The 27,157-nt window shown below is 35.8% G+C and overlaps 1 protein-coding gene across 1 annotated transcript in view; it reads right to left on the reverse strand.

The window, feature by feature from the left end:
- Positions 1-540: 540 nt before the first annotated feature.
- FEZ2 (fasciculation and elongation protein zeta 2) overlaps positions 541-27,157 on the reverse strand; it is a 31,690-nt gene continuing 5,073 nt past the window's right edge. Inside the window, exons 3-8 of the mRNA XM_082306580.1 lie at positions 26,987-27,103; positions 25,417-25,561; positions 21,653-21,921; positions 13,636-13,711; positions 11,334-11,399; positions 541-4,569 (exon numbers count right to left, since the gene is read on the reverse strand). Coding sequence (XP_082162706.1) covers positions 4,553-4,569; positions 11,334-11,399; positions 13,636-13,711; positions 21,653-21,921; positions 25,417-25,561; positions 26,987-27,103 — 690 coding nt within the window. The 3' untranslated portion in view covers positions 541-4,552. The remainder of the gene's footprint in view (positions 4,570-11,333; positions 11,400-13,635; positions 13,712-21,652; positions 21,922-25,416; positions 25,562-26,986; positions 27,104-27,157) is intronic.

Raw genomic sequence — 27,157 nt, forward strand, 5'->3', positions numbered from 1 at the left:
ATGATCTATATGGGGCTTACTTTGCATGATTAGTTTTCCTGTGAAGGCAATACAAACAAAACAGAAGGAGAAACATTCCTGGGAGCAGACAATGATTTGTCTACAGATAAAAATGAACTGGCGTTTTAACAGCAACGCTGCCATTCCACTTGAAAGACTTCCTGTACACCAGCCTGCTTCGGCTGGGCAATGGAATATTCCTGAAGGCCAAAAATGCGCTCAGTGGGAAAATCTGGATTGTTTTCTTTGAATTGGTCAGCCCCTGAATATCATCAAGCCATAGAACTGTGAAGGACTGCATACTGAGACAGACAGATTTAGGATAAGAATTTGCTTTCCATAGTTTTGAAAAAACTGGGGCATTCTCCAAACATTTTCCTGATCAAGAAAATCCAAACACTTTACCTTCTTTGCTGAGTCTTCCATCCCATTGCATTCAGCCTAAGCTATAACATGTCATTTCCAAGAAACATGTACTTGAATTCATAAATTCACATGCAACACTACATAAAATTAATATATTTATTACATAAAGTTAACAAAAAACGCAAACACAAAGACCAGTTGGAAAACAAACAACAAAATTATGAGCTCTGTTTAAACTGGCATTCAGTGCAAAGAGAGGCTTCTATCCAACTTTTGCAGATTAGAAAGGAGAGAAAAACAAAACATAGCAACAAAATTCAGTAACTAGTTCCCCCAGTTTATACAGTTTCTTCAACTATTATTGTTAGGACTGGACACTGATCAGCTAATCCAGAGAGCCATTGCTGATCCATACATACAAAGAGGCAAGAAGTCCTGAGTTAGGTCCTGATCCAAAGAACATGAGCAAAGGAACAAGACACTTCATTCCACCAGCAAGGACAAAGCACTTAAAAAATGAAAGCATTCCTTCTAATTCTTCAGTGACAAGAAACTCTGCAAGGACGGTATCTAGCACTTCTCCATCGTTAGTTGTGCCCTATAAAACCCTCCTAGCACTCGCTGCTACCTGCAAAATTGCAGACATCTTGAAAAGAAATTTTGTTATCTTAGCGTTGGAACAGGTAGATTTCCCGTATGACAATCAGAGTTTCTTTTTAGGCTTAAACTAAACACTGCTGTGCCCCCAAGAGAAGCAGAACACTGAATTCACCCGACATAATTCAGGATTCATTTTGTTCCGAGATTTCATTTTTACTGGACGACGGAGTTTTTACGTTTTCTGGAGTGACTTTTTATCCAGGGATAACTTGGAGGTTCATGAGAAGTTTTAAAAATGAGGATTGATATCCGAATCAGAAAATAGTTCTAAACCCACACGGATTCTGTTACTGTTACAATACAGCGCCATCGCCCAAAAGAAAGATAAACTTGGCAGAATGACGAGACGAGTCAGGAATTTCAGGCTGGGGTGCCTCGGAGCTGAGAACGCTTCCCTAGAAAGCTTTGCTTCGTGGCCCTTTCCAACTCGAGTGGGTAGATGCTGGTTTACGTGAAGCAAGCTGCTGATTTCCACTGCCCACTGCTGCCAGAGCTGGAGCAGCAGGCTTCCTGCTACACAGGCTCTGCACCATCTACAGCTTCAGGAATTGAAACCTGTATCTTAAATTGTCCCCTTGGAAATAAGGAGGCAGCTGCTATAAATGACGCTGTGCAGAGACACAGACTTGATGATCAACACTGTTGCCAAGCACACAGAGTGCCATTTCTGGGCTAGCTGCAGTTTCCAAGTCACGTGCATGCAGAAAAAATACCAAGGTAATCCAGTCTGGAAGCAACAACGATGTGCACTGCTCCAATAAAACCACCACCACAAGTTCAAGGCTACAATTGCCTGGCACAGTCAACAGCAGATGCTTTTTATCACCAATTACCTTCACCAGCTGAGAGTCCAGCTAAATCATTATCTGTCACCAGAAGGGAACTGACATTATTTTCAAGTTTCTTTCCTTAACCAAGAAAACATAATTCCAGGGCTCTTGACGACCTCTGACATACTGTCCAGACAGTCCCTGACACAAAATGTGACTCCAGCCAGCAAGTGAATACGTTTATATCAAATGAAATAGCTGAAACCCAGAAAAAGGGTTGGATTAAGAAAAAGGGAAAAAAGAACAAAAAGGAAAAAAAAGGCTATTAAAGCAAGTGACACAAATAACCTAACTTTAAGTTACTTAAAATTCAATGACTTTAAGGAGACTTTGCTTCCAGGACTCTTCATATTAAAAATGGAACGGATTTTGGTAAAGATGTATTTTTACCAAATCCCTTCAAGGATATTTGTCAGCAGCTGTTCTTGGCTGGCCATTTACAGCTATCAAATGCTAAAACTAAAAAGAATAATGAAATCCAGCTACCTGAAAGAATGCAAGATTCAATAATGCATCTGGGAAAAAGGATGCATAATAGAGAATATGAAGTACATAGAACTCAGCAGAAAAGCAGATGTGCGTGGTTCTTTTTATTCAAATGTTTTGAGATATATTTTTTTATGTACATATATAGGTATATATGTAAAATACTTGCCACCTTTGGCAGCTGTTGTTTAATGCCAGGATTCTACACACAAGGTAAACGTACTTTTTGTAATGAAATCTTGTTTAGTCTGATGAGGGGCATGATATACCCAAGCAGATGCTTAGCTCACTAAAGCTGTTTTCTGGTCTTTAGTGTTGAGTTTTCTTTCAAGTTTTACTACTTTTAGTATTTTGTGACTTTAAGTCACCCAAGATTTGCCACCACTAACGTCACAAACTTTGTCAAAGTTTTTTTTTTTTTTAAAAATTCTTCCCTTAATTTTCTTCTTTTTTGTTCCATCTTGTCACCTCAAGACTCAAAAGTAGACTGAAACATCTCTGAACAATCTCATTTGGAGACACGGTGTGTCTCACAACATGTGCATCTTTTTTAAAAAAAATGAAGCAAAGCAGGGTCAACATCAAGCATTTCTATAGAAAAAGCATGCCATACTGACTTTGTAACACATCAGCTAAAGAAATAAATTCTTCTTGTTAGAGAAACCACAAATGAAGTAGAATAAACCAACAAAACCAACTTCCTCACATATGACACGCTTATGCAGAGGATCTATTTATTCCTGAGCAGGCTGGCAAGTATCCATTGGTGGTCAAGTGGGGGGAGAAGGAGGAGAAAACAATTTTAAGCTGAAAACTTTACTGACTGAAAAAGGCACAAAAGACAAAAATATTGAGGCCTTTAGAAAAAAGAAAAAGCATTATGAGAACTATTTTCAAACTGAGTATGTTTTACTGATCAAAATGAGTATTTGGTGACAATGATAAAATTGAGTATTAAATAAATTTCTCTTCAACTAACAAAAAGACTGAGGACTTTAAATGCAAAGAACTGTTTGAAGACAAGACATGTTTATCTCTTTAGAACCTTATCTCCCAGTGCCTTCACATATACAGTATATAAATCTGTGTGTAGAATCAATAGGAATTCAACCTAGAAAATAGTTCCTTTATTTTTATTAGTATTCCTTATACTTCAATCTAATCTTTAAGACTGGCAAAATTACTTGTGACAAGTATTTAACGTTGAGATTATGGGGTACGTTTCTTTTACAGGATTTGTAAAATACATTCTCATCTGCCTGAATGCAGATACATCATCACAGAGGAGACAGTGCATACAATTTACACAAGAGATTTGTAGTAAAATTTAGAGATACACAACCACCAATGTCTCAATATAATACTAACTTGGAACCCAGGTGCAAGTTTTTCAAACTGTACATGTATTTTCAAAAAGATATAGCCTTTTAAAATGTTTATATATTGAAGCATTTTCATTAAGATCAAACACTTATTAAAACCAGTAAAATTATAGCAGCAATATGGGAGAATATCTAAGCCACATGAACATGAATAATGAAAATAAAAATGAATATGAAATATTATATTACTTGGATGTTTGTGTTAGATAACAAGGATAAGCAACACACCAATTACTTACGCCAAACCATCAAAGAATCTGGGTTTGTTCACTGTATCAACAATACTGTTGTATAGTTCAATCAAAGTTACCATTTTAAAAGAAGTGTCCAATGCTGACTTCCACCAACACTGTTCTGGAGTGCTTCCTGGAGAACGCACTTGAAACTTTTATTCCAAGCCTGACTATGATCCTTTTTGCATCTTTGCTATAGGAACTAAGGATGCTTTTAAATATGGATTCCTTAAAACTAGGCTTATTTTATTTACACTATTCAAAGTTTAGTTTTCCTTCCAACAACAAAATGTGCAGGAGGATTTACTACATGCTATACAATGTAAAAATAGACTTTAAAAAGCCAGAACAATGTGAGTAAAACTGTACAATGTTTGTTCCCTGCTCCAGTTCATTGCACTATTAAGTTAAAATGGATGACTTGTCATGCCCAGAAGACTTACTGTAGGATCAGAAAATCCACACACACACACAGAGGAGGTAAATGGATTACTAGTTTAGGTATAGTGCCAAATGAAAAAATATTATGAGTTATATCCATGGAAAGCTGCTCATCACAGGAAGGAGCACGGCTAATTCTGAAAGGCAGCCCTCTTCATGTAGGACACAGTACTGCAAAAGAACCACAAATACATCTTGATAAACATGAGTGAAGTTAGTCCGTATAAAATGTATTGTGTATACTAAAATACTTAAATGTTGAATTCTACCCTATCAGTAACGTGGTAAAATCTAGAAACCAATTGAAACTGGCAATTAAGATATCATCCTCTTCTCAAAAGATAATTAAGTGACACAACCCACTATCTTTAATATTACCCAGAAATGAGTTAACTAAAGGTCATGTCTTAAACAGTGCTTTTTGAGGTGTTCTATTAGAAAAAGAACATTAAATAAAAGGTGACGTATGCAGTTATATTTTACAAATATGCACTGACAATCTCAGATTCTAACTCTACTTTCTAATTCTGGTGCGTGTACTTGAATCACACAGTGTGAAGATAAGACATGTCCTTCACGTGTTTCTCATTCCTGTTTCACATGTAAGACACAAACCTCAGAGCAATCCAGCTTTCAAACCAATGCTAGCACAACACAAAAGCAAATAAATAAGTCAGGTGTAATAATTAAACAAAAACTTTAAAGGCATGAAAATAAATGTTCTTGTTATCAGAAATACTTGCACAATTTAAAAATAGAACAAGGGATAAATTATTGCTTTATTAAAAAAAAAACAACTGTGGGTTTTTTAAGCCTTGAAAGATCAGATATGAAGTACCAAAGCAAGCTGAAAGATGGAAAATGATTCTGCTTTCATGACATCTACATTTGGAAAAAAGCCTGAAAGAAAATAATACTAGACATACTTCACGCATTTTACTCAGTAATAATGTATAGTATATTATTTTTAGCACTGTATTTTTATGTCACAATTACTGTTTAAGGACAACTGGAAAAGAATACAAAGCTTAGCAATAAATCAATCTCAGAACAGTTTACTATAAGAATACATCTTATTTCAAATGCATTTATTTCACCTATAAATACATACATACTTATATATCATTATATATAATACTTATGTTTAAAGTATGTCACAATTATTTACCTGTGTTCTCGAATTAAGGAAAAAATAACAGAGAATGATTTATTCAGTTTGCGTATCATACTGGTAGTATGTTATATTCAAAAATTATCCCAGTACATCAAGTTAAATCTTCCAATTTTGTAAAAACTGGAACTAAAAACTAATAAACTTGAAATAATGTGTCTAGATGTGATACCAGACAACTTATCCCTAATATTTTGATTCTGTGTACATCTACAGGCTAACATTTCATATATCTCATTGATTTGTTCTGTAAGTAGCTAAATTAAGGAACCCTTGCTTCCAGCAGATTTCCTCAGATATTCCTCCTTACCCCCGTAAAAATAAAACTAAGTAACTCCCCTTCCCACCATGTCTTCCTCAGCTTCTACTTTAAGTTTACTATGAACTCCATCCCAGCAGGTCCTCCCCATATTGTTCCTCTGTCCTCATGCCCCCAAACTGATCAGAGCTACTCTAAGTGCATTCACCTGTACGTGAATACATAAAAGCTATCTATCTGGCCAACTGGATGTTGGCTTTTAAAAGCCAACAGCCTTTAGCTCAACAGAAGCAGTGGTTTCAGTCCTCCTCCTACCTAGATGCAGTTCTCTACAGTATTTGTGAAATGCAGTTATTCCCGTAAACCTTCTTTCTGTCTTGTGGGTTGAAATTGGCAATTATTCTTTGTGAGGCTGAAGAGACAGACAACACAACTGCACAGAGGCATTTTCTTCAGCAAACAGACTAAACTTGCATACTTCAAGGATTACAGATGCTACTACTTGTTGCATTATTGCAGTTGGCAAATAAATGATAATGCAGAAAATCATTACATTACACATGCAAGAAGAAAGACTGAGAGCTTCTGTAAAAAAAAAAAAAATCAATGGGTATAGTCAATACAAACATGCTTTCATCTAAGGATATGGTACCTATTCTTGTTGCAACATCTAAAAACAATGCAACTCCAAGATATGACAAAAATATCTCCATCTGTGCTCCTTGCTTTACAGCTTAACTTGTACACAAGAAACTTTGCCGCTTACTTGCTTGTGTAGGTCTTTCAATGGAAAGAAACACAATGTTTTCAAAGCACATTATATTTGCTAAACCATCAAAAAAAATCAGTAGACAGATGAGCACAAACAGCATTTAAATACAGTGAGCTTACTAAGCTGCCAGCTTCAGTCCAAAAGTGTGCTTTCTAAGATCAAGAATTTCACAGTGTTGGCTTGATACTTCTTTCCCTGTCAGCAAATGCATTTCCCCACCCTCCTCCGAATCTCGGTTTCTGCTTCATAGAATCATAGAACCATTTAGGTTGGAAAAGACCTTTAAGATTACTGAGTCCAACAGTAAACCTAACACTGCCAAGTCCACCACTAAACCATGTCCCTAAGTACCACATCTACGTGTCTTTTAAATACCTCCAGAGATGGGGACTCAACCACTTCCCTGGGCAGCCTGTTCCAACCCTTGACAACCCTTTCAGAGAAGAAATTTTTCCTAATATCCAACCTACACCTCCCCTGGTGCAACTTGAGGCTGTTTCCTCTCATCCTATCACTTGTTACTTGGGAAAAGAGACTGACACCCATGATCCCTAGTGATAAAATATAATAGCAATATATTAAAAATAGATTCAGAAAAACGTAAGCACAATTGCAAATGCTTATCAATGTCACGTTACCATCTATTTTCATTCTAAACCGATAAAACAGAATATGAATCATATGCTGGTGGGAGAAGAACTACAATACACTTGGAAAGCAAATCACTAAGTCCCTTTCATTATTACTAACTTCAGGATGGAAACGTTCACTGAAAAATAAAAGAAATAAAACCCCACAAAACGAAAAAAATTCCCTTGAAAATAATTTCGGTTGCATCAAAAGTAAGATGAACAAGAGAAGGTAAGTTACTGCATTGTAGAAGACTCTGCATAGAATATGTACATAGTCTGGCTTTGGGATACTTACCTTTGAGGAGGTACTCCCTATGGAATAGATCCAGGGGAGAGCTAACTAATCACTGGAAAGAGGGACTTAAGCATGAAGACAAAATGATGGTATTTCTAACATTTTGGGGGACACGAGGGGGCAGTAGAAATTGGGAAAAGTGAATGCTTTAAAGAAGCAAACAGAAATAATTTCAAAACTAATAGCCCTATTCAGAAATGCATATGGAGTTTCCTTTTTTCCTAACATGAAATGCACTGAGTGTATTAGACTTTTTCACTTCTTTATTATACCGCATTTGCACATCCCACGTTCTGAGGATTTCTACTTCCACCGTTTCAGAAGCATTATCTGGTTATGAAAAAAGTGCAAGAATGATCCATGACCTCCACAGAAGGTCAACAGCAGATCTGGTTGCAGGACTCTCCTTCAAGTTCCAGTCCCATGCTCCAGCTCTTGGCCAAACTGCCTTGCCAAAACAAATTTACTCAATCATTATTAAATGAAGATATCAAGTATTAGACGACACACAGGGAGGGGGTCTGTGTGTGTCTTCTTACATGATCCAAATTTAATCTTTCAGAAATTTCAGAATTATTTTGGCATTTAGTCCCAGATATTAAAGATGGTGACACTTCTATGAAACACCATGAAATTCAGAGAAAATATAAACTTATTTCACTGTCTTTTTATCAGAACATCAGCGAATTTGGCAAGATTTCTTGTTAAATCAACACTTACTGCTCAATCTTATGGTTCCATTAACCTTTCCAGGTTCACAGCATTCTTCTTTTATTTGCCCCATTACGTTATGCCAACAATACTATGGCAATTGTTAGAATCACTTTTTTCCTAGTATTTTTTCTTCAGCTCTTGATTCTAAACAATCTAAGTAACTTTTCAACAGTAACGAACAATATCTGGGCAAGTTTATTACTAATTATGTGGACAGCCATAACACCTACATAAGACTAGCATGTTCTAATTTTTTAAACACCATAGAATAAAAAGACAGTGCTACTTAAAAAAAAAAAAAAAATTAAGAACTTACTTGTAAGATTTTTTTTTCTTTGCTGTGTAAAATGGAATATAGAGCTAGAAAGAAGGTTTTACCTGTGCTAACAAATGCCACACTAATCGATTTCCCATAAAGCTACACATATCCTGTTGTCACATATAATTTACTGCCTGCTTTTTTGTTGCAAGACTGGAAAAAGTGATCCTCAAAGGAACAAGAAGTTAACAGATTTTAACAGAACTAAGTATCTTTGGTGATATAATTGACACATTTCAAAATGTCATTTCTTGACTAAAGCTTAATAAAAAGAAATGGAATCCACTCAATCTAAGACAATAGCTGGATCATAGAGCAAATAAATGTAAAATGAATACAGCTACCACTACACCACACGGATTATTATTATTGGGTCCAGAACTTGTTATCCTCCTGTTTCTTTTGGAAAACGAATTCAAACCCCTAAATCCTCATAACCATTTTCACCTTGCCAAGACATTTTTAATCTTTCTAGTGAAGAGAGCAGACTCTTTAAAAAGTAGGTCACTCCTTTTATTTTGAAATTCAGGGAGTAGGTTGGAATTTCAGGTACAAAAGCTGCCCTGAAAGTTGCTTCAAGTGATTGTTTAGAATCATCTAATCTCCCTTTAACAAGCTTTAAAAATAATTTTCAGACAATAGACAGGTGGCTGGGAGTATTTTGTGCCACGTATGAAGCCTCAGTGAGGCTTCAGGCCGGAAGTTTTAGTGGCAGAAAAAGAAGAGAAACAGATTACAACTTCAGAAACAACTGGAAGACTTTGCCTGTTCCACAGGATAAATCTACATTATAATGTAACACTGTCAGCCGAGCTATAAATATTTAACATAATCTAAACAGAGCAACATGAAGCTTAGTTAAGGCTACATTGAAAGGAAGTGTAACGTTCTGTGCTCACTAGCTTGTACGACTGCTTGCTGTTGTGCAAACAAACCCACAGAAGAGCGAGAAGTTTATTTCTGTTCAGTAGTGAAATCATGGCAGCGGAGGGGAAATCACCTTTTTCCTTCAGTATGGGTGATGCGAGTGAATGATTACTTTTCATACTCCAATCATTTGTGTTTTACAATTTAGAGACAATGGTGCTTGGACAGGAAGACCTGTTTGATCCAACACATTTAATGTGAGCATGATGTTTTTGTAATTGTTGCATCTAGCTAGTAGAACATCCTTGGTGATTTTAAGGTCATGAGCATGCAGAGGCAGAGGTAGGAGGGAACCTCAGTATCAAGCTTCCTAGATCATCCTGTCATATGTTCAGCTAATCTACTTTTGTAAGCTTTATATGCAGAAGATTTCTCCGTTTCCCTAGGCAGCCAGTTTCTTCTCAGTATGCTAGTAATCTGAAAGCTTTTCTGGATAGCTACATCTAAAAATAAGAGCAGACACTGTAAAGAGCACTATTCATTCCAATCAGTTTCCACCAGACATATTATGATGAAAAGCAAACAGCTTTAATTATTGACAACATTTCGTCCTCTTTGGTCAAAGATTCTGCTTCACAAAACTAAAGTTTAGTGCCATCACCATGAAAAAAACCTTGGTCTTTAGCCTAAATGGCTCTCAGCTCATAAGCAAATACATCTGTCTAATACAAGACGGATTTTCAGAAAGGGTAAGTAAACAATGGAGCAATCAAAGGAATCAACTGAAAGGATCTCTGCATTCTTATTGTATGTGGTAGTTCTAAACCCTACATGAAACTTAGAAATTAGCCTCTTCCAAGAGGAAGTCTGCCAAGAGCTTCTATAATAGTGCATGGCTCTCCTTTCAGATTTTCTGAAGCAACAGCACACTGAATTTCATCCACAACTTTAACCTGAAAGTACTTTCAAATTTCTGTGAGATAAGAGTGATTAGAAGCCTGTTAAGACATACAAAAACCTTTAAAAAAACATACGGAGGGAATTAAGTCAAAGGACTGTATTTGAAAAAAAACAGTAAGACTTAGAAAGCATGATACCAAAAGAAGAGAAAAACTTTGCAGCATATGAACATGAAGCAGAACATAATATACATTAGGGTGGCAAATAAAAAGGCATCCATCATCCTTTTGTACATCCGTTTGTTCAGATCTTGAGAGTTTGATGCATGTGCTAAGCTTTAAACACTAAAGAAGATGGTACCATTTGTATGTCAAGAATTAAGTAAGAACATAAGCATTAATAAGATCAAGGCAAAAATGAAGTCAGATGAAAAATGTTTAAAAGTAATTTAATGACCTGGAAACTACCTGGAACAACTCCTTAAAGCTAAAGTAAGCAGTCATTTTCAATGTCTGACATTCTATTAATATAATCAATGTACAAGACTGGAAAAATAAATGATTAGTACACAAACCTTTTAAGTAAAATGTGAAGAAGGTATAACAAGTAAATGTAAAAGGCAACACTTAAAATGAAGCTATAAGCACTTTATCCAGCAAGTCCGTGATTACTATAGGCAGTTTGAATTCCGATTCTGAAAAACCTGTACAATACAAGTTTTTAACTATACCCATTTAACTTTGTAAGCCAAACTACTCTGCTGCTGTCCTTCAGCTAGTTGAATATACACCACATACTTTGCTATATTATACTATCACAAACAAAATAAACACGTTTTATTTATGCACTATATGCTCAGAAACCTTGGACAAAATAAAAGAGAATATAAATGAGAGCTGTATTTGATAGAAGGGCAACATAATTCATGAATGCTGTAGGACTACTCTTTTCAAAAGACACCTTGTATGTACATTAAGTTAAAATCCCAGCTAAGAAACATACTCACCCTTTAAAATATAGTCTGTTAACAAGCTTGGCACTTTCTCGCTATCCTCTTTCATGGCATGGAGGACTGAAATATGAAGAAAAAAAATCAGGTATTTAGTCATAAAGACAACACTCTCAAAAGAAACACCATGAAGCTGTTTCAACTACTCATAGGGATACTACTACCACAGTAGTAAGAAAACTCTTAACTGGAATATGAGAAGACACGATGAGACACATCGTATCTCCACCTTTCACTTGCGTAATTCTCACTGAATATCACAGCAGATGGATGCAAGAGACCCATTTCACGTGGTTAATTATTACAGTAAAATGTTACCAGTCATAACAACAAAAAAAGCACCTCTTAACTATAAAAAAATCCCTTCAAAAGAAAGTCACGACATCCAAAACTAAAATATGCTAACAACTGCTGCAGGGTTGGAAATATCAGGTAAAAAAGTATGCTCCATTACTTAATTTATTTGCTTGATCTTCATCCTGAATCATGGAATAATGACAATTTTCTGGAGAAACACTGCTGTGAATGATCTGATGAAAACGTTGGTGGTTTTTTTCCCCTAAAATGGTGAACGTTAGCAACTGTAGCTTAGAAAAATCTTAAATACATGACTGAATTTGGCATTAAATTAGAATAATGCCAAAATGCCATTCCTGTGACTTATATCAAACCAAAACGGTCCATCCTTGCATATTTTTGAAGAAGGAAAAACATTTGGACTAGCTCAACTTGACACATACAAGCTTGTCTGTTACTCTATAAACAAAAACAATGACAATCCTTTATGAAGTGCTCTGGACACAACTGAAAGAATCACAGGTACAGAATTATACTGAATAGCAGTTTTTCATAAGCTCCAAATTCCTCATATGAGACTCTGAACTCGAAACATAACAAGTGTTTTATTTCAATTTTTATGTTGAAGTAAGATATTAGTCTTCATAACTATGGAATAATACACAGATTTGAAAGAAAAACTAACCAAACAACCCCAAACACCTGCTTTATGGTCTGCCTTAACAACAGCACAGAGAGTGAGTCAGAAATCTGCAACTGAGCCACAGGATCAAGTTCCAGGCAGCCCACAGAAGGCAGTACTGCTAATACTCTTTACAGCGCATTTGTACAAGATGTTTTGTTAATAAACTGTCAAACAACGCAAAATGCTTTCAGGAGGCTTTAACCTCTCTCTGCTTAACACTGAATTTTTGAGAATATTTTCAAGTAAAATTTAAATATGGCAAGAGGATAAAATTTCTCTGCAGGAGTAAATATAAAATGAAAAATCCATTTGTCACAGACTAAGTATGAATTATCAGCTAAGGGTGTCTGCTGCAGAAAAATAAAATCAATTCTTGCTTAAACATTTAATTTACTCCAGAATTCGCACAATACCTATTTTCTCTCTCCAGGAAACAACCAATGAACCTTTTACCACCCCTCAGCCACCTGTGGAACCACAGACCTGTGCTGCTGGAAAGTACCTTAAGACGTAGTTAGATCCAAAGCCCTGCACTGACATCTGATCAAATACACTGACACGCTATCATCTATTTTTAAACTGTTCCTATAAACCTCAATGAAGGAGATGTCACTGACTCCCAGAGATGCTTTGCTGTATTTAACCACCTTAATAATTATTTTTTTTAAAATACAACCTTTTATTTCATGTAAATTAGAATAAAAACCCAGAGGACTTAGAACTTACAAATAATTTTGAGGATCTAGCCTAAAAAGATGTGAAAAAAAAGGGAATTCAAAGCACTGTCAAAACTCTGTTTGGTTTATAGTCCCCAATTATTAAAATTTATTAACAAGAACAAAAAAAAAAACCCCACCCAGAGAGAAGCAGGCTATTTTAAAGGCAATCAAGTGCAATCATTAGACAACTACTCATAACTGTCCCAACCTCCATTCCAGTTTTTGAAAGTCATTACAATAACCACAATAAAGCACAGCAAGTTTAAACAAGCAGGGGTATATCAGGTACTGTAAGATAGTACCGCCACTTCCATGACATGCGGTATTTCCATAAGGCCCACCTGTTGAAATAATGTGAGAATATTTACTTTCTGATATGTCCAAATTTCTAGCCTTCAGGGTTTCAGAGAGCAGCTAGAAAACAAACATACCATGAAGGCTCAGAAAACAAGTAAAAACTGGCCAAAATGCATGGTTAAAAATCATGCAACTTTACATACATGTCATAGGGTAAGGAGGAAGAGATAACTGTACAATTCATGGGCTTTGAGCAACCACAGTTGGAAATACAAAGAGGAAAGGAACTTCATATGCTCACTTTTGGTTAACGTCTGAAGATCTTCAACAGACGGGGGTCCATTTTTCTTCTCATAAGGAATGACGGTTGTTAAGTACTGTCAAATGAAAAAACAGAGTTACTTGACAGTCCTTTCATGCAATTTGTGTTGCTTGCATTTTATTTTACAAAAAATTGTAGCAATTGAAATTGCTAGCCACAAATAAAAGCTTTTCAAAAGATCGTATTTTACAAGAAATTAAGATTCTACCTCTCCTATCCCAGAGCTTTTATCACAGAAGCCAGCTTTTTTTTTTTCCAAATGATGTGAACATCACTTTAAAAGTCATGCAGCTAAACATTAAAAAAAAGTATTTAAAAAAATTGGAGCTGTTTACAGTAAAGTTTCTCCATTAGGTTTCTTCCTCAGAGCTACCAATAGTAAAATCTTTCCTCTCCTCCCTCCAGAAGTCAACCAGAAGTCCTTCATGTATTTAAAGTACTTCTTACAATGAAATTAACGCTGAAAGAACAACTTTCCCACCACCTCCCCTCAAACAATACTATAAATGCAGATAAACAATTTTCACACTTGGTCTTAAAAAAAAAAGTAAGTACAAATATCATGCAAGTGTTGCAAGTTCTATCAAAAATCAGAAAGTAATTCTTTCTTTCCAGTAAGTACATTAAATAAAAAAATCTTCCCAGGTAAATATTGATGTAGCCTTCAAATCATTTGGGAAACTGGTAACAGTCAGCTTTTTAAAGGATTCCAGAGCACAACTGATAGAGGCTGTGAGGGCACATGAAGTAATGCGTTCAGGTTTGTACAAGTGTGGTAACAAGTTGGTTTTTTTTTTTTTTTTGGGGGGGGGGGGGGGAGGAATCTTCAAACTCAGCATATGCTGTGTTTGAACAGCCTCAAATAAAGCCACAGAATTTGCTCAGTGACTGCGTAACTCTTACTAAGAACGTGAAACATTCCAAGGATTTTGACAGATCAAAGAGCATTGCCGAATCCCAGCTCTGAAGGTGACCTATAGTCCTCTGCACAAAGAAAATTGGGCTGCCATACAGTTAGGTGAAAATGAAAACAGACAACTTTCACCCTCTGACCCTGAAGTGTATAACACTTCCAGCCAAAAGGTACAAACAAGCCTAATTAAACATGAGAGCCCACCATCTGGATTTTTATTTCAATTTTCAGTTTTAAGAGTCAAGTATGCTAACATGTTTCAAACCAACTCCACTTTTGTTCTATCCTCTTTTCTGAAATCTTTCCTTCTTATCAGCTTTAAAAAACAAAACAACAACAAGAAACCCACAAAACAAAACCACCAAACAAAACCCCAAAAACCCAAACCAAAAATTTTCTTAAATCTGTCAGGATTTTCCTACCTGGAGAGCAACCAAGATTTATTTTCAAACTCTTGAAGCAGCGCTGTTGCTCTAAGACTTTTATTAAATGCATTTAGGCCACATCTTACTTTGCAGCCTACATGAATGCATATTCTTCTTAAAGAGGTCAGCATTTCGAAAGTACTGAAATCGCTGGAATTTCCTGCAATCTCCCTCAATTCAGGTTTTAAGAATTTAACAGGAACTTTATTCTGGGTTAACAGCTACAAGGCAGTAGGCAAAGCAGCCCTCTGGCTCTCATTCAACTTGAGAGATGTGTGGTTCTCCACATCACAATCGGAAAACATGTTATATACAAGGTCTCCTCCTCTCCTAGTAGCAGCACTTCAAGAGCCAAGTGTAACCCAGACTCTGGTGAAGAGGTTCACTTTGCAGAAGGAGATTTAGTGCTGCCAAACGCAGCTATAACGGTTGCCATGTTTAGAGCGGGCTCATGCACCTCCTGCCCAACCATACCCTCTGCCTAAAAGCCAGACAGACTCAATTCTGTGTAACTCGAGGGAACTAACTGTACGGAATGTACTGACACCTCACCAAGACCTTATGCAAACACGCTTTTCTCCCACCCTATTCCCTTTCCATTTTCTCACTCATCCACTTAGCACAGCAGAGGGAAGTATGCAATGCTTCTTAGGAAACGGTCGATTTTCAGTTTCTTTTCCAGCAGATGTAACCAACAGGTATCATTAGAGATTTGCACTCTTAAAAAAAATTACCGGAATCAATAGCTAGATATAAGGCTGTTAAAATCTGCAAATGTCAGAGATGAAAGTAGATCTACTAACTCAGAAATCAGATCCTGGGCTGTCATCTCCAGCCTTCAGAACTAAGCGGCATTCTACCCTTTACCTAGACAATCAATTACCAGGATGTGTTTCACTGGACCAAATACGAATATTCCCTGTTTTGCTTCTGCTGTAAACTCCACCTTCCCATTTTCCTCTCTAACAGTAATAATAATAGTAATAGTAGTAGTAGTAGTAGTAGTAGTAGTAGTAGTAGTAGTAATAATAATAATAATAATAATAATAATAATAATTTATTTCTTAGTTTCCAGAAGTCATCTTTTCTCATCAATACTTTGCTGCTGCAACAATAAGTCTCTATAATAGCACCACAAAAACTAATTCCCTGAACTGCTGGGTGAAGGATAACCTATTATGAAAGGGAAGAAAAAAAAAAAAAAAAACTTTAGTGTAGCTTACTGACATGCCCAAGTGTTAAGTCTACTGTGACCTCGAAATTTTTGAAGCAGATTTGACAATATGACAAGCAGCAATTCCCACTGCAATTTGTAATCACCCATGAAAAGTGTTCAATATGCCTCAAAATCAAAATGAGGATGACTATTTCGAATTTTCTTCTGGAAATATGATCACAGAAAGAGCTACCAACATTTCAATGGGTTTTATGCAGTTGGTGTTGTTTTTTCCAACTGCATTATCAGATGGGAACAGGTAGTTCCCACTGGAAGTTTCTCTTTAAACACTGAAAAATCCCAAGCAATTTTCACTTATGTCTCAAACACACACACAAAAGAATAATTTTAAAAAGGCAAGTACCCATTATCAGAGTAATACTACTCAGAAAACAGTAGAGGTGGTAAATACCGTTAAAACTAAAGACTGAAAAGAGTTCTGAAATAACTGTGCAAACTTGTCATAAACTTTATGCTGTGACTTTATGTGTATGAACTTCTACTTTTAAGTTACACAAAAAATTGTCTGTCCTTGTATTTTTTTTTTTTTTTGGAGCACCACTCCAGATTGGTAACTAACTCTTCCCTGCTAGCAGAAAACACCTGAACACGAGTTTAGAATGACAATACACGCCGAAAAACCACTCAAATATTCCGAGAGCAGCACTAAGCAACGAAGCATCTGATGCTTTTTTTACTTTGCCACTTGCTGCAATAAGCTGACACCAATATTTTAAAAGCAGGGCCAGGGTTTAGTAATGTGACAACCAACCAACCAACCAAAAAAACCCCAAACAAAACCCAAATATCATAGAAAAATGAATTTCCAGGACTAAATCAGAAAAGAGCTGGTATCTTTCCTACCTTTCTTCCCTATTTTTCACTTTAAGTTCTTGTTATTTCCATGATTGGCTTTAGGATACAGGAAGGGGAAAAAAAACCCAAACAACCCATAACCCTGCTAACAAGGATATCGTATAAGATAAATCAGGGGAAAAGTTACGATCAACATGTAGAACAACATTAAACTAACTCAAAAAATGACTGGAAGAGTTATCCAATCAGCATTATTGTTAATATATGACTATGCTACTTATGTCTAGAAAGTTAGGAGGCAGTCAAAGAAGAAAAAGTGTATTTGAATACAGACATGCATATAAAAGAAGTCTTTTAACCAAAAGTAAGAGGGGCTGGCATAGCTAAATATGTTCACTTTATGAAAATATATGATATTTAAAATAGCTAAATATACGGGTAAACAGCTGTAATTTATTATTAAATGGTAAAGACAGCAAAGAAAAACAAAACAAAACAAACCCCAGCACAGCTATTACTTTACCAGTATTGAGATAATGTAGAGTGATAAAAACACTGTTAGGTAAGTTCTATGCATGTGTTCAAGATCCCCAAAGCTGCGGTCAAATAGCTGGATCTATGCATTCATGAACTCTCATACATACACCTTGCTTGAGAAAGAGGGTAAGTCCATGATTTCTAACCTCATGATTCAGGAATGACTTGAGAGGAGTTTTATCTCCTGCACTCCTCTGCAGGATATTCCAGTCACCTTCCAGACAAAAGCCTAATCAGCCATGACTTCTAAACTACCAGGCAGTTTATTGCCTCAATGGACTTCTCACCAGGGGGGAAAAAATAATAATAATAATAATAACAAAAATCTAACACACTTCTCTGACACAACTGCATAAACTATAATGGGTGGGTATGTGTTAAATAACATGAAATACCAATCTTTTGTAATGTGTGCCAAAAGCCTAAACAATAGCATAAGCATTAACACTTTACCAAACTATAGAATGCATTTAATAAAATGCATACTACAGTTATGAAACAAACAATTAAGTATTACTTTGAAATAAAGCATAAGAATCTTGCTTCTTAGGTATATATGTAACATCTACAGTGATAGCCACTAAAGCTGGGTCTCTGTGCTGTATATTTCAACATTTAGATAGCCAGTGAAAAGACACAAACTTGCCTATGGCTTATGTATTTTGTATCACTAATCTGCATTGCACACATTTGGCTGCTTTTAACATCATGCAGTTTTCAAAGGCAAAAAGACATACAATAGAGTCCATGCATTTTCCAGATGCTACTCTGTTTTTAGATATATCAGCTCTGGACATTTGAAGAAAAAAAAAAACAAAAAACAAACAAACCAAAACCTTTTTTCAGTTGTAGATATTACCCAAGTCCTTAATGCTGAAGGCTGCAATGTTATGTCTAACCTGATACATATTCTTCAATTGGATATTAGATTTTTACAGACATGCAATGTATTTGAAGCATGCATTATGCCAAAACAGACTTTTAGTGTGCAGTAAGAAATAAGGGTTATTATTTCAGTGCATGAGGATATCAAGTCCTGACTGCCTTGAGCGGTTGAGGAGAGAAAGAGACTGTAGGCTGCTAAGAGTCCTGAGGCAGGGAAAGAGTACAGATTCCAACATTTCTGTCCTATTTTTTCCTGTCTCAGCATTTATCTTCAACTACTGTCAATTTTCAAGATCTCAGCTCCTACCGAAAGTGCAGGCAAAGAATGAGGAAAAGAGAGAAGATAGCCCAGCACCTGTTTCTCTCCACCCGAGTTTCCAAACGTGTGGCGGAAGCCATTCTGTATGACATTTGAGATCCCTTCCATGCTGAAGCGCTAAAAGTAGTGAAAACATAGCAGAAAGAAAAAAAGGGACAGAGAAAAGTTCAGAAGACTATTAATCAGCATTTATCAAGACTACAAAAGACGAATGACAAAGACAAGCTCTAAGATGTATTTCAGCACATTTCTATCTTTTCATTCACTTACTTAATTTTTATAATTAAAAAACAAACCTTATAATGGCAGCTAAGCAGCATACCTACATCAAAATTTAATCACACAAAATCTTCACACTGCAGACCCAGTAACAGAGTCTTGCCTTTTAAGGCTGCTTCATTTTGAAATGTAAAAGAGTATTTTTGAAAGTTTAGTTCACAGTACAATCTCCTTTAAAATTCGTGTTTGAGCAATATGCTTTTAGAGACACTGCTGATATCAATTTTTCAGGTTTTAAGAACCTACTAGAAACACTGTTCAGAGGTAGTCATTTTCAGCTCTACCTCTTTAAAACATTTTATGCTTTCATGCTTCCTTTTCCACAACTGAAGCAACAATTAGTATTCCCCATTTTTTGCAATATGATAAAATATACACAATTAGTTAATAAGGCACTCATACTAATTTCAAGCCCCATTACATGAAATCATAGAATCCAAGCAAAGAAAAAATAATATATAATCCAACCACAGATTTTTTCTTGAACTTTGTAATCCTTTTTGCTGAAGAAGAGAGTAAAAAAAAAGAAAAAAAAACCCAAAACAATTTTGATGTTTAGCATGAGATATAAAAATCAGCAACTGACAAGAACATAAAAAGAAGAAACTGTCAAGCTGCTGACACAGGGCAAGATGATGCGCACACCTCAGCACGCTTACCTGAACATATTTATTTATGGGAGGGGGAATAAAATGTGCTGGAATACAGTATTCATCTGCTTTGTAAAGGACAATGAGGTCAGTAAATAGACATAGAAGTTGCCAAAGCCATCTTAAGTCCTTTAAGATATCCTGCTGAAAGGAACTGGTATCTTCAAGCCCTGACTATTTTTAATTACTCCCCAGTTTGCCCTTGTGAGAGAGGGAAAAGTTTTAGAAGTCTAAGAAAGTGATTTACCCAAAGCCTGCATCAAGGACAAAGAATTAAAACCTCTATTTATTAAAAATTCAATTATAGTATCATCTACAGGAGAACCAATTTTCTTAAAAGTATGAAAATTTAACCCTACTTCCAAGCTTTGTATTTAAATGAGACTTTATTAAAGTTTTAGCTAATAAAGTTATTAATTTATAAATTACTTGTTAACAGAAACTCACTCTTCACAAAGTTACTTGAACATACTATCTGTATGCACATTCTCAGTACTTCCTTAAAAAAAGAAAAAAAGAAAAAAAAAAAAGGAGTGTTGAAGGAAGGAAGCTTGCGCCTCTTTCTGGGAGAAGGCTCTTAAATCTTTACTTGGTGATAGTGAAAGCTATTTTCAAAAGAACCACACATACGCAGCCTGCAGTCTTACTTGGGAGCTAGTTTGTTCAATCCGTCTCAGAAAGCAATCTGACACATGCTTATCTTGAAGCAATCAAATATGAAAATGTCTTATATTAGGACCACATACAGTTATACTTGAAAGCATCATTCAAGTCTCTCAACTTGAAACCAACCAGAACAGCTTATGAATCACTTGACTCAAGTTTCAAAACCACATAATTGTTTTTCTTTCTAGTTAGAATACCACTTTTTGTTTTTCCATAACTGAGAACCAAAAAGGAGTACGTTTGAACTTTTCACCGTGCTATTGCAAAGGGAGGACAATTTTGTATTGTTTTCCAGATGTATACTTAAGAGTTCCATTAAAACTTAGCTACGTACACAAACACTTTTCATTAGACGGACAAGATCAGAACTCCATTTGCGTTATATCACAGGTATCTTATTCTTCTGAGTTTAGAAATAGATTCTGAAGAATTCGTGTTTCATTACAAATGTTTATTCCTTATGTTTGAAAAACAAACCCAAAAACCTTCTATGTTAAACTGAGGCATTCTTTCTGGGACTTAGCCAAGATCTACAATACGTTAATCACATTTTCCACATCCTATACGAGACACTAAGAAATTCTAACATTAATATCCCATTTAAGTAATTTAAAATTATACTAGACAGATAAGAAAGAAAAAACTGCATTGACAAGATAATAATCTTATTTCCTTCATTCTCTGCCTCCTATTATTCAAGCTCTGTTTGAAAGACATTTTTCCTTTTGTTGCTGTGTTCTGTAAAGGATAAACCAAATGATCTCCTTCCTGTACACCTGCACTACCCTTTGGCCTCACCCCTCTCTCTCGCTGGACGTAGTAACTCTGACACAGGTTTCAAGAGATCCAGGGTAAGACTTTAACTTTTTTCCCACCTAAAACCCAACATGATCAATAAATATCTACACAACTACACCAACAATAACACCGAATTACCTGCAAGACTAACAGTAGTACACACATACTAAAATTCACACAGATAAATCAGTTTGCCTACTGACAATAGAACACACAGCAGTACATCCAAAGACAGTATTTTTTGCAAGAAAGGTATGCTGATTCCAGGCTAATTTGCAAACAATAAAAAAATCTTTTTTGAGTATAAGAAGAGTAAAATGTTATATGACCTTGTGAAAAAAATGTCAACAGGAAATGCCTAAGCCTTGTCTGTGAACGAAGGCATGGAAGCAGGTGTGCCAGGTATCTTGATATAATGTAGGACTACTACTTCCCATAGGGAAAAAACAAAAAATATTTTGAATGTATAAATGGTTAAAAAAATTTTCTTACTGTTCCAGGCATATGACCTCTTTCTTGTTTGCCATTCTGAGGACTACCATTTTTCAGCTTCTTTTTCTTCTTTGCCGTTTCTTTGTGTTCTCTCTGTTTGTTTTGTACTTCGATGAGGACAGAAATGAAGCTGTTTTTCACTTCCTTCTCAAACTCCAACTCATCTCGTAGAGCCAATTGCTGTACCAGTTCCTCAGAATAATCCTTAATAGCAGTCTCAATTTCTTCTAGCAGTTCATTTAACTCAGCAACAGACAATCTTTTTACTCCTAGAAATAGTTCATATAAAAAGTAATCTGTCAAGATTTCAAGCACGAGAATACTTGGATTTACAAGAAAAAAAGTACTCAAATTTTTCAAAACAAGAAGTTCAATTCTAAAACTACACAGAACAAAACAATATTCCTAAAGGAATAATCACATCGCAGAGGCAACTAGATTAGCAACAAGAAGATGGTTAAACTTTCTTATTATTTCCAAGAAATCTGAGATAATCTGCAAATATGAAGAGCATGTTGTAGTTAATGAAGCTGAAGTAAGTGCTAAACTTCTAATACTGACACTTCTGTTAACTATTACTTTCCACCTTCAGTCGCTGTTCAAAGTAAAAGGTCTTAATATTTTCTGATGCAACAATCAACACTTTAGGTGAAAAATCCAAGTTTTCCAGAAATGCCAGAGTAATACAGAAACTATACTCTATAAGCAAGGGAATCTTCTTGGGGATATTGCTATGGTAGGCATGCATATTAATAAAAGCTTGTACCAAGCTCTTATGACAGTATTTTTAGATGCATTTAGTAGAAAAAACAACAAAATACTCCAAATTTTCTCTGTCTGGCGATTGTAGTCAAAAGCATTGCCTTGTATTGCCTGAAACAAAGACCTAGATTAAAATTAGCTGACAGGCTCATTTAAATAAAAAATAAGCATTAATGGTTTTGAGAAAGCATGAGACTGAATTGGCCAAAGCTAAATCAGAAGCCTGTAAAATGTCCGTTTGGAAACAAAAAAACCCTCCAGGTTTGCATTTTAAAGGTACGATTGGGTCGTGTGTTACAGAGAGTGAAATTATGACCAAGAAGAATGTTCTGAAGCTTGCTTAGGTTAAAAGTGAGCACGTTCTTTGAGGACTGCTTTCCATTCCTGATTAAGTCTGACACACCTAGGAAGCTAAGTCCCAGCAGTTGCTATGTTCAAGAACATAATTTTCATTGGCATTTGAGGAACAGCTAGTCCTGGTTACACTTAAGGGTAAAATCTATTTAAAGACACTGCATAGATGTTCATAATTATTTAGTTACATTGAATTAGTCTAGTAAACGTCATGTCTAAAAAAAATTGTTGTAAGGGAAAGTGCCTACGGACAAGTGTCAAAAAATACAAATAAGGCTACGAACTACAAAAAAGTATAGCTCTTAGAAGCACCAAAGGTAATAGGTGAAATGTGATTTTTCTCTCTTAAATTACAGCAGGGAAAACTGATTGCAGAAAGCTCCTTGTCACTTCCTTATTAAAGGAAAAGCAATGAAACCTGTTAAGGCAATTCTCCAGCAAGCAGCCACAGTTTTTCAGAGTAGCTTAGGCCTTAAACTCTATTCAAAGACTGTAACAGTACCATATGCTTAAGGATCTAATTTTCGAGTAGTTTGAACTATCCATAGGCTACATTGTTGTTTAAACTATTCTAAATATGCTCACAGCCATTGCACATACCACAGTAGATCTTACCACAGCAAAAACTTCTTGTAAAGTCAACTCTGATTGTCAGCAATAGCAAATAGCAACATCAACTCAAACATCAGCAGGGGGAAGAAAGGTAAATTCAGCGACAAAATTATCTGGTGCTCTGTGGGTGCAAGCCGCAGAACAAGCCTTACAGTCTGTGAAACTGAGTATACTCTGTGGTAAAAATTAATATGAATAAGTTCCATATGCATTCAGTACAAAGGACAGTCTAAAAAGCATAGGTTGCAGCACCGCTTTTTTTTTTTTGTGAAAGAAGACCAGGGAGTGCACCAGTGAGTCCCAACACTTAAGGACCAGCTTCACAGCCTAAGTAACAATTATTCAAAAAACATAGGTGCAGGTTACCCAACTGCAATCTTGACTTGTTTATGATAGATCAGTTGTTGTTATCAAAGCCTACAAAAGGGCTACATAGGAACTACTCAGCTGACACAGGTGACTGAAGACAGAGTAATTCAAATGCAGAAGACTACTGGATTAAATTTTAGATATGTAGGCTAACGGACTCATCTGTGTAACCAAAGCTGTAACTAGTTTTATTTTTGGACTGTCTTAATACATGTCTTTTCCTATCCAAGAAGAAATAAATACAAGCTTTAATTTCCTGCTCTCAGACCTAAACATTAACACCTCTGACTTGTCTTATAAAAGCCAGACAGTTTCTAGGAAAAGCCTGCAATAATTTCAGAGAGATGCAGACTAATTCTGAAGCAGCTTCGCACACGAAAAAAAAGGCAGCAAGAGCTTTTCATAAAATAGTGACCTGAAAGACATGAAAGCAGATTCTGAGAAACTGATGAAGCAAAGTTAAATTATCTGCCAAAGTAACTCAAAGCATTGTTTGGTCAGGGCTAACCTTTAAAACATAAAGATGCAACAGACAAGATGAACTCCTGAGGCAAAGCAAAATAAATATGATATGAAATACCAAGTAAGCTTGATTAGCTCCAAACCTAAAGACATATGGAACTGTCAGAAAAGCAGGAAGCGCTGCTGACCAGGATGCACTTTGCTTTCACATTCCTGAAATTTATGTGTTGAGACAGCTAAGAGTCCAACCATGAAAATGGGATCTCCTCCATACATCTGAAGTGTAGCAGAAACTGTAAGTCATGTCACAGAAGGTCAGCCAGTTTTCTGAATCTTCTACAGAATTTATATTGCTGACCCAGACTACAGGAAAGAAAGCACCAAACTTTGTAAGAGGGACAAAAGTAGAAGGATCATCTAGCAAATATTCTTTGTGTTCCTATCACCTTCTAGAATTGATTTTGACAAATACGCAGATGAACAAATTTCCATCATGAAACTGATTAACCACAGGTTTCCTTTACACACAATACAACCTACTACAATTAAACAACACACGTAATTTCTCCTTTCCTTTTGTATAGGGAAGAACAGATGATTTCAGTTGAGTAGAAGACAACACAAAGTTCTTTCTTTTTTTTTTTAACTTTTAAGCTTTTTGAAGAGGAATGGAAGGGGAGAAGAGAAAAATATGCAAGTTCCTTATGGGAAAAAAAGGCAACAGTTGCCTTATTTCTGTGTTACTGTATATCAAGATATGTTGCAGTGACTGAAACAGTACCAAAGAAAGACCATCTTCTTTATTTACTGCATGGCTTTCAAGAGCTTTAGCTAATTTTCTTAAACACAGTGTACTGGCCTCAAGAAAGTGTCTCACCTTAAAATATAGAAATTAATGAAGTTTAATAAAAATTATCAACTTATCACTTTACCTATGAAGGGACTTCGTTCCAGTGAATCAAGCTTCAGCATATTTGCTTTAATTTGAAATTCTATAAAGTCTTATTTTTATTCTAAGTTATGAAAGCTGACAAGTCTTCTATTTATGTTCTAAGTCTAGTTTATTCTTTCAGGGCATTTTGAAAATATTTTTGAATGCAGATATTTCATAAGAAGGACTTGCTATAAATCAAACACATGGCAAACTTACCCTTTAAATATTTTCAATAAGCATAAGAGCAAAATCCTAAATAAATATCACTTACTCTCTTCATAGCTGTTGTTTGTACTGGATCTCTTGAGTGTCTGAATTTCCTGGGAAAGTATGGAGAGCCGATCTGATTGGGTGGGTGTTTCATCATCTTCTGGATCAGGTGATTCCTGCATCATTTCCTCTATTTCTTCAATCACCTTCAAAAAATGAAAACCTTTATGAAAACCCTGCTGCAGGAAGAGAAACAGCCTGCAATTTGAAGCAAAGCTGTTAAGAGCTTAAGGGTTTTTTGTTGTTGTTTGTTGTTTTTGGTTTTTTTTTTTTTTTTTTTTTTTTACTTTCAATTAGTGAAGATGCTGCTGGATGAAACTAATACCAAGACTGGATGGAAGAGAATCAACAAAATCATATTGACATTTCCTCCCCATCCTTACTCTCTGAGAATAAGCCTACCTTTTCAGGGTAGATTGGTGATCTCATAACAAGCAGTGTGTTGAAGTTACATAGTTATTTCTATATGAAGGTGCACATGGTTCTGCTTAAGAGAACTGAACTAAAGAGCGAGCTGTAATATCTTTCCTGAATATTCAGTTGAAGGAAACCAAAACAACAACAAAAATCGATTACCTTCCCACCTTCCATTTCACCACACGTCTCTAAGCAAAACAAAAAAAACCAAACCAAACCAAACAACCTCTGAATAACCTGAAAATCTACTGTGCTTATGAGAAGTTTTATGAGCTGATCCATCACAGCTTGAAGCTGATTTGCATCCCTGGGCGTAAGATCTGAGCCAGACAGAAAGTATGAGAACAGAAATCCTGTGCATAGAGAGCTTACTTTTCAGTATAGAAATGACCATATTTCTACAGGCTAACTTGTTAACTGAACAGCTGAATAAGTAACACATCAACTTCTGTAGATTTAAAGGCTGCAGACAGTGCTGAGATCCACCTCACAGCAAAAAAGAGCTGAGGCAGTTCAAGCAATCCTGTCTCTTGTACTCTTCATAACCATGTTCATGAGAGTTCACAGGCAACCATTCAAGCAACAAGAAAATACACTATTGTGTTTGCTTACTAAAGCAGGTCTTAATGGACAGTCATTAACTTTACTCAGAAGAGCAATTTTCAAGATAACTGAAGTAAATCCATGGCTTTGTAACACAAGCCTTTAGACACTAAGTAATTTGAAAGCTTAGTAGCAGAACTGTTGATCTGCTCTCATATTAGCCAAAAACTTCCAAGAATTCTCGCTAACCACAAAGCCACGTGAAGATACCAACGGTCATACAGTCATGCTGGAAAGCTACAAACTCTACATCACCATCAACATTCTGAAAATATTTTTGCTTCTTAACACATATATTTAATTTAGTAGTATTTCTGACTAATTCATGGTAAGAAATTTATAAAGATTTCAAAGACCTTGGCCTATCAACCTCACCTGAAGCGCTGGAATACTTTTCAAATCTGAATGACTATCTATCTCGCACATTATTATGACCCTAAATAAAGAACTATCAAGAAGCTTAGCTATGGTGACCAGCAAGGAAGAAGAATAAAATATTATTACAGACTAAAAGAAAATACACCACCATCACTGGTTTTGCTGAACTTTACCTGCTCTGCTGTGAAGAGTGGTTCATCATTGATGCAGGAAACAATGATAGAATGCATATCCAACTGTTCTCTCAGTTCTTCGTCATCTGACAGGTCAAGGTTCAAGTTATCATTTACCTAGAAAGCATGAAAATATTTATATAAATATATATACCCATATTTGTGTGTGTG

This window comes from Platalea leucorodia (assembly GCF_965183815.1).
Source record: "Platalea leucorodia genome assembly, chromosome: 3".
Taxonomy (NCBI): Eukaryota; Metazoa; Chordata; class Aves; order Pelecaniformes; family Threskiornithidae; genus Platalea; species Platalea leucorodia.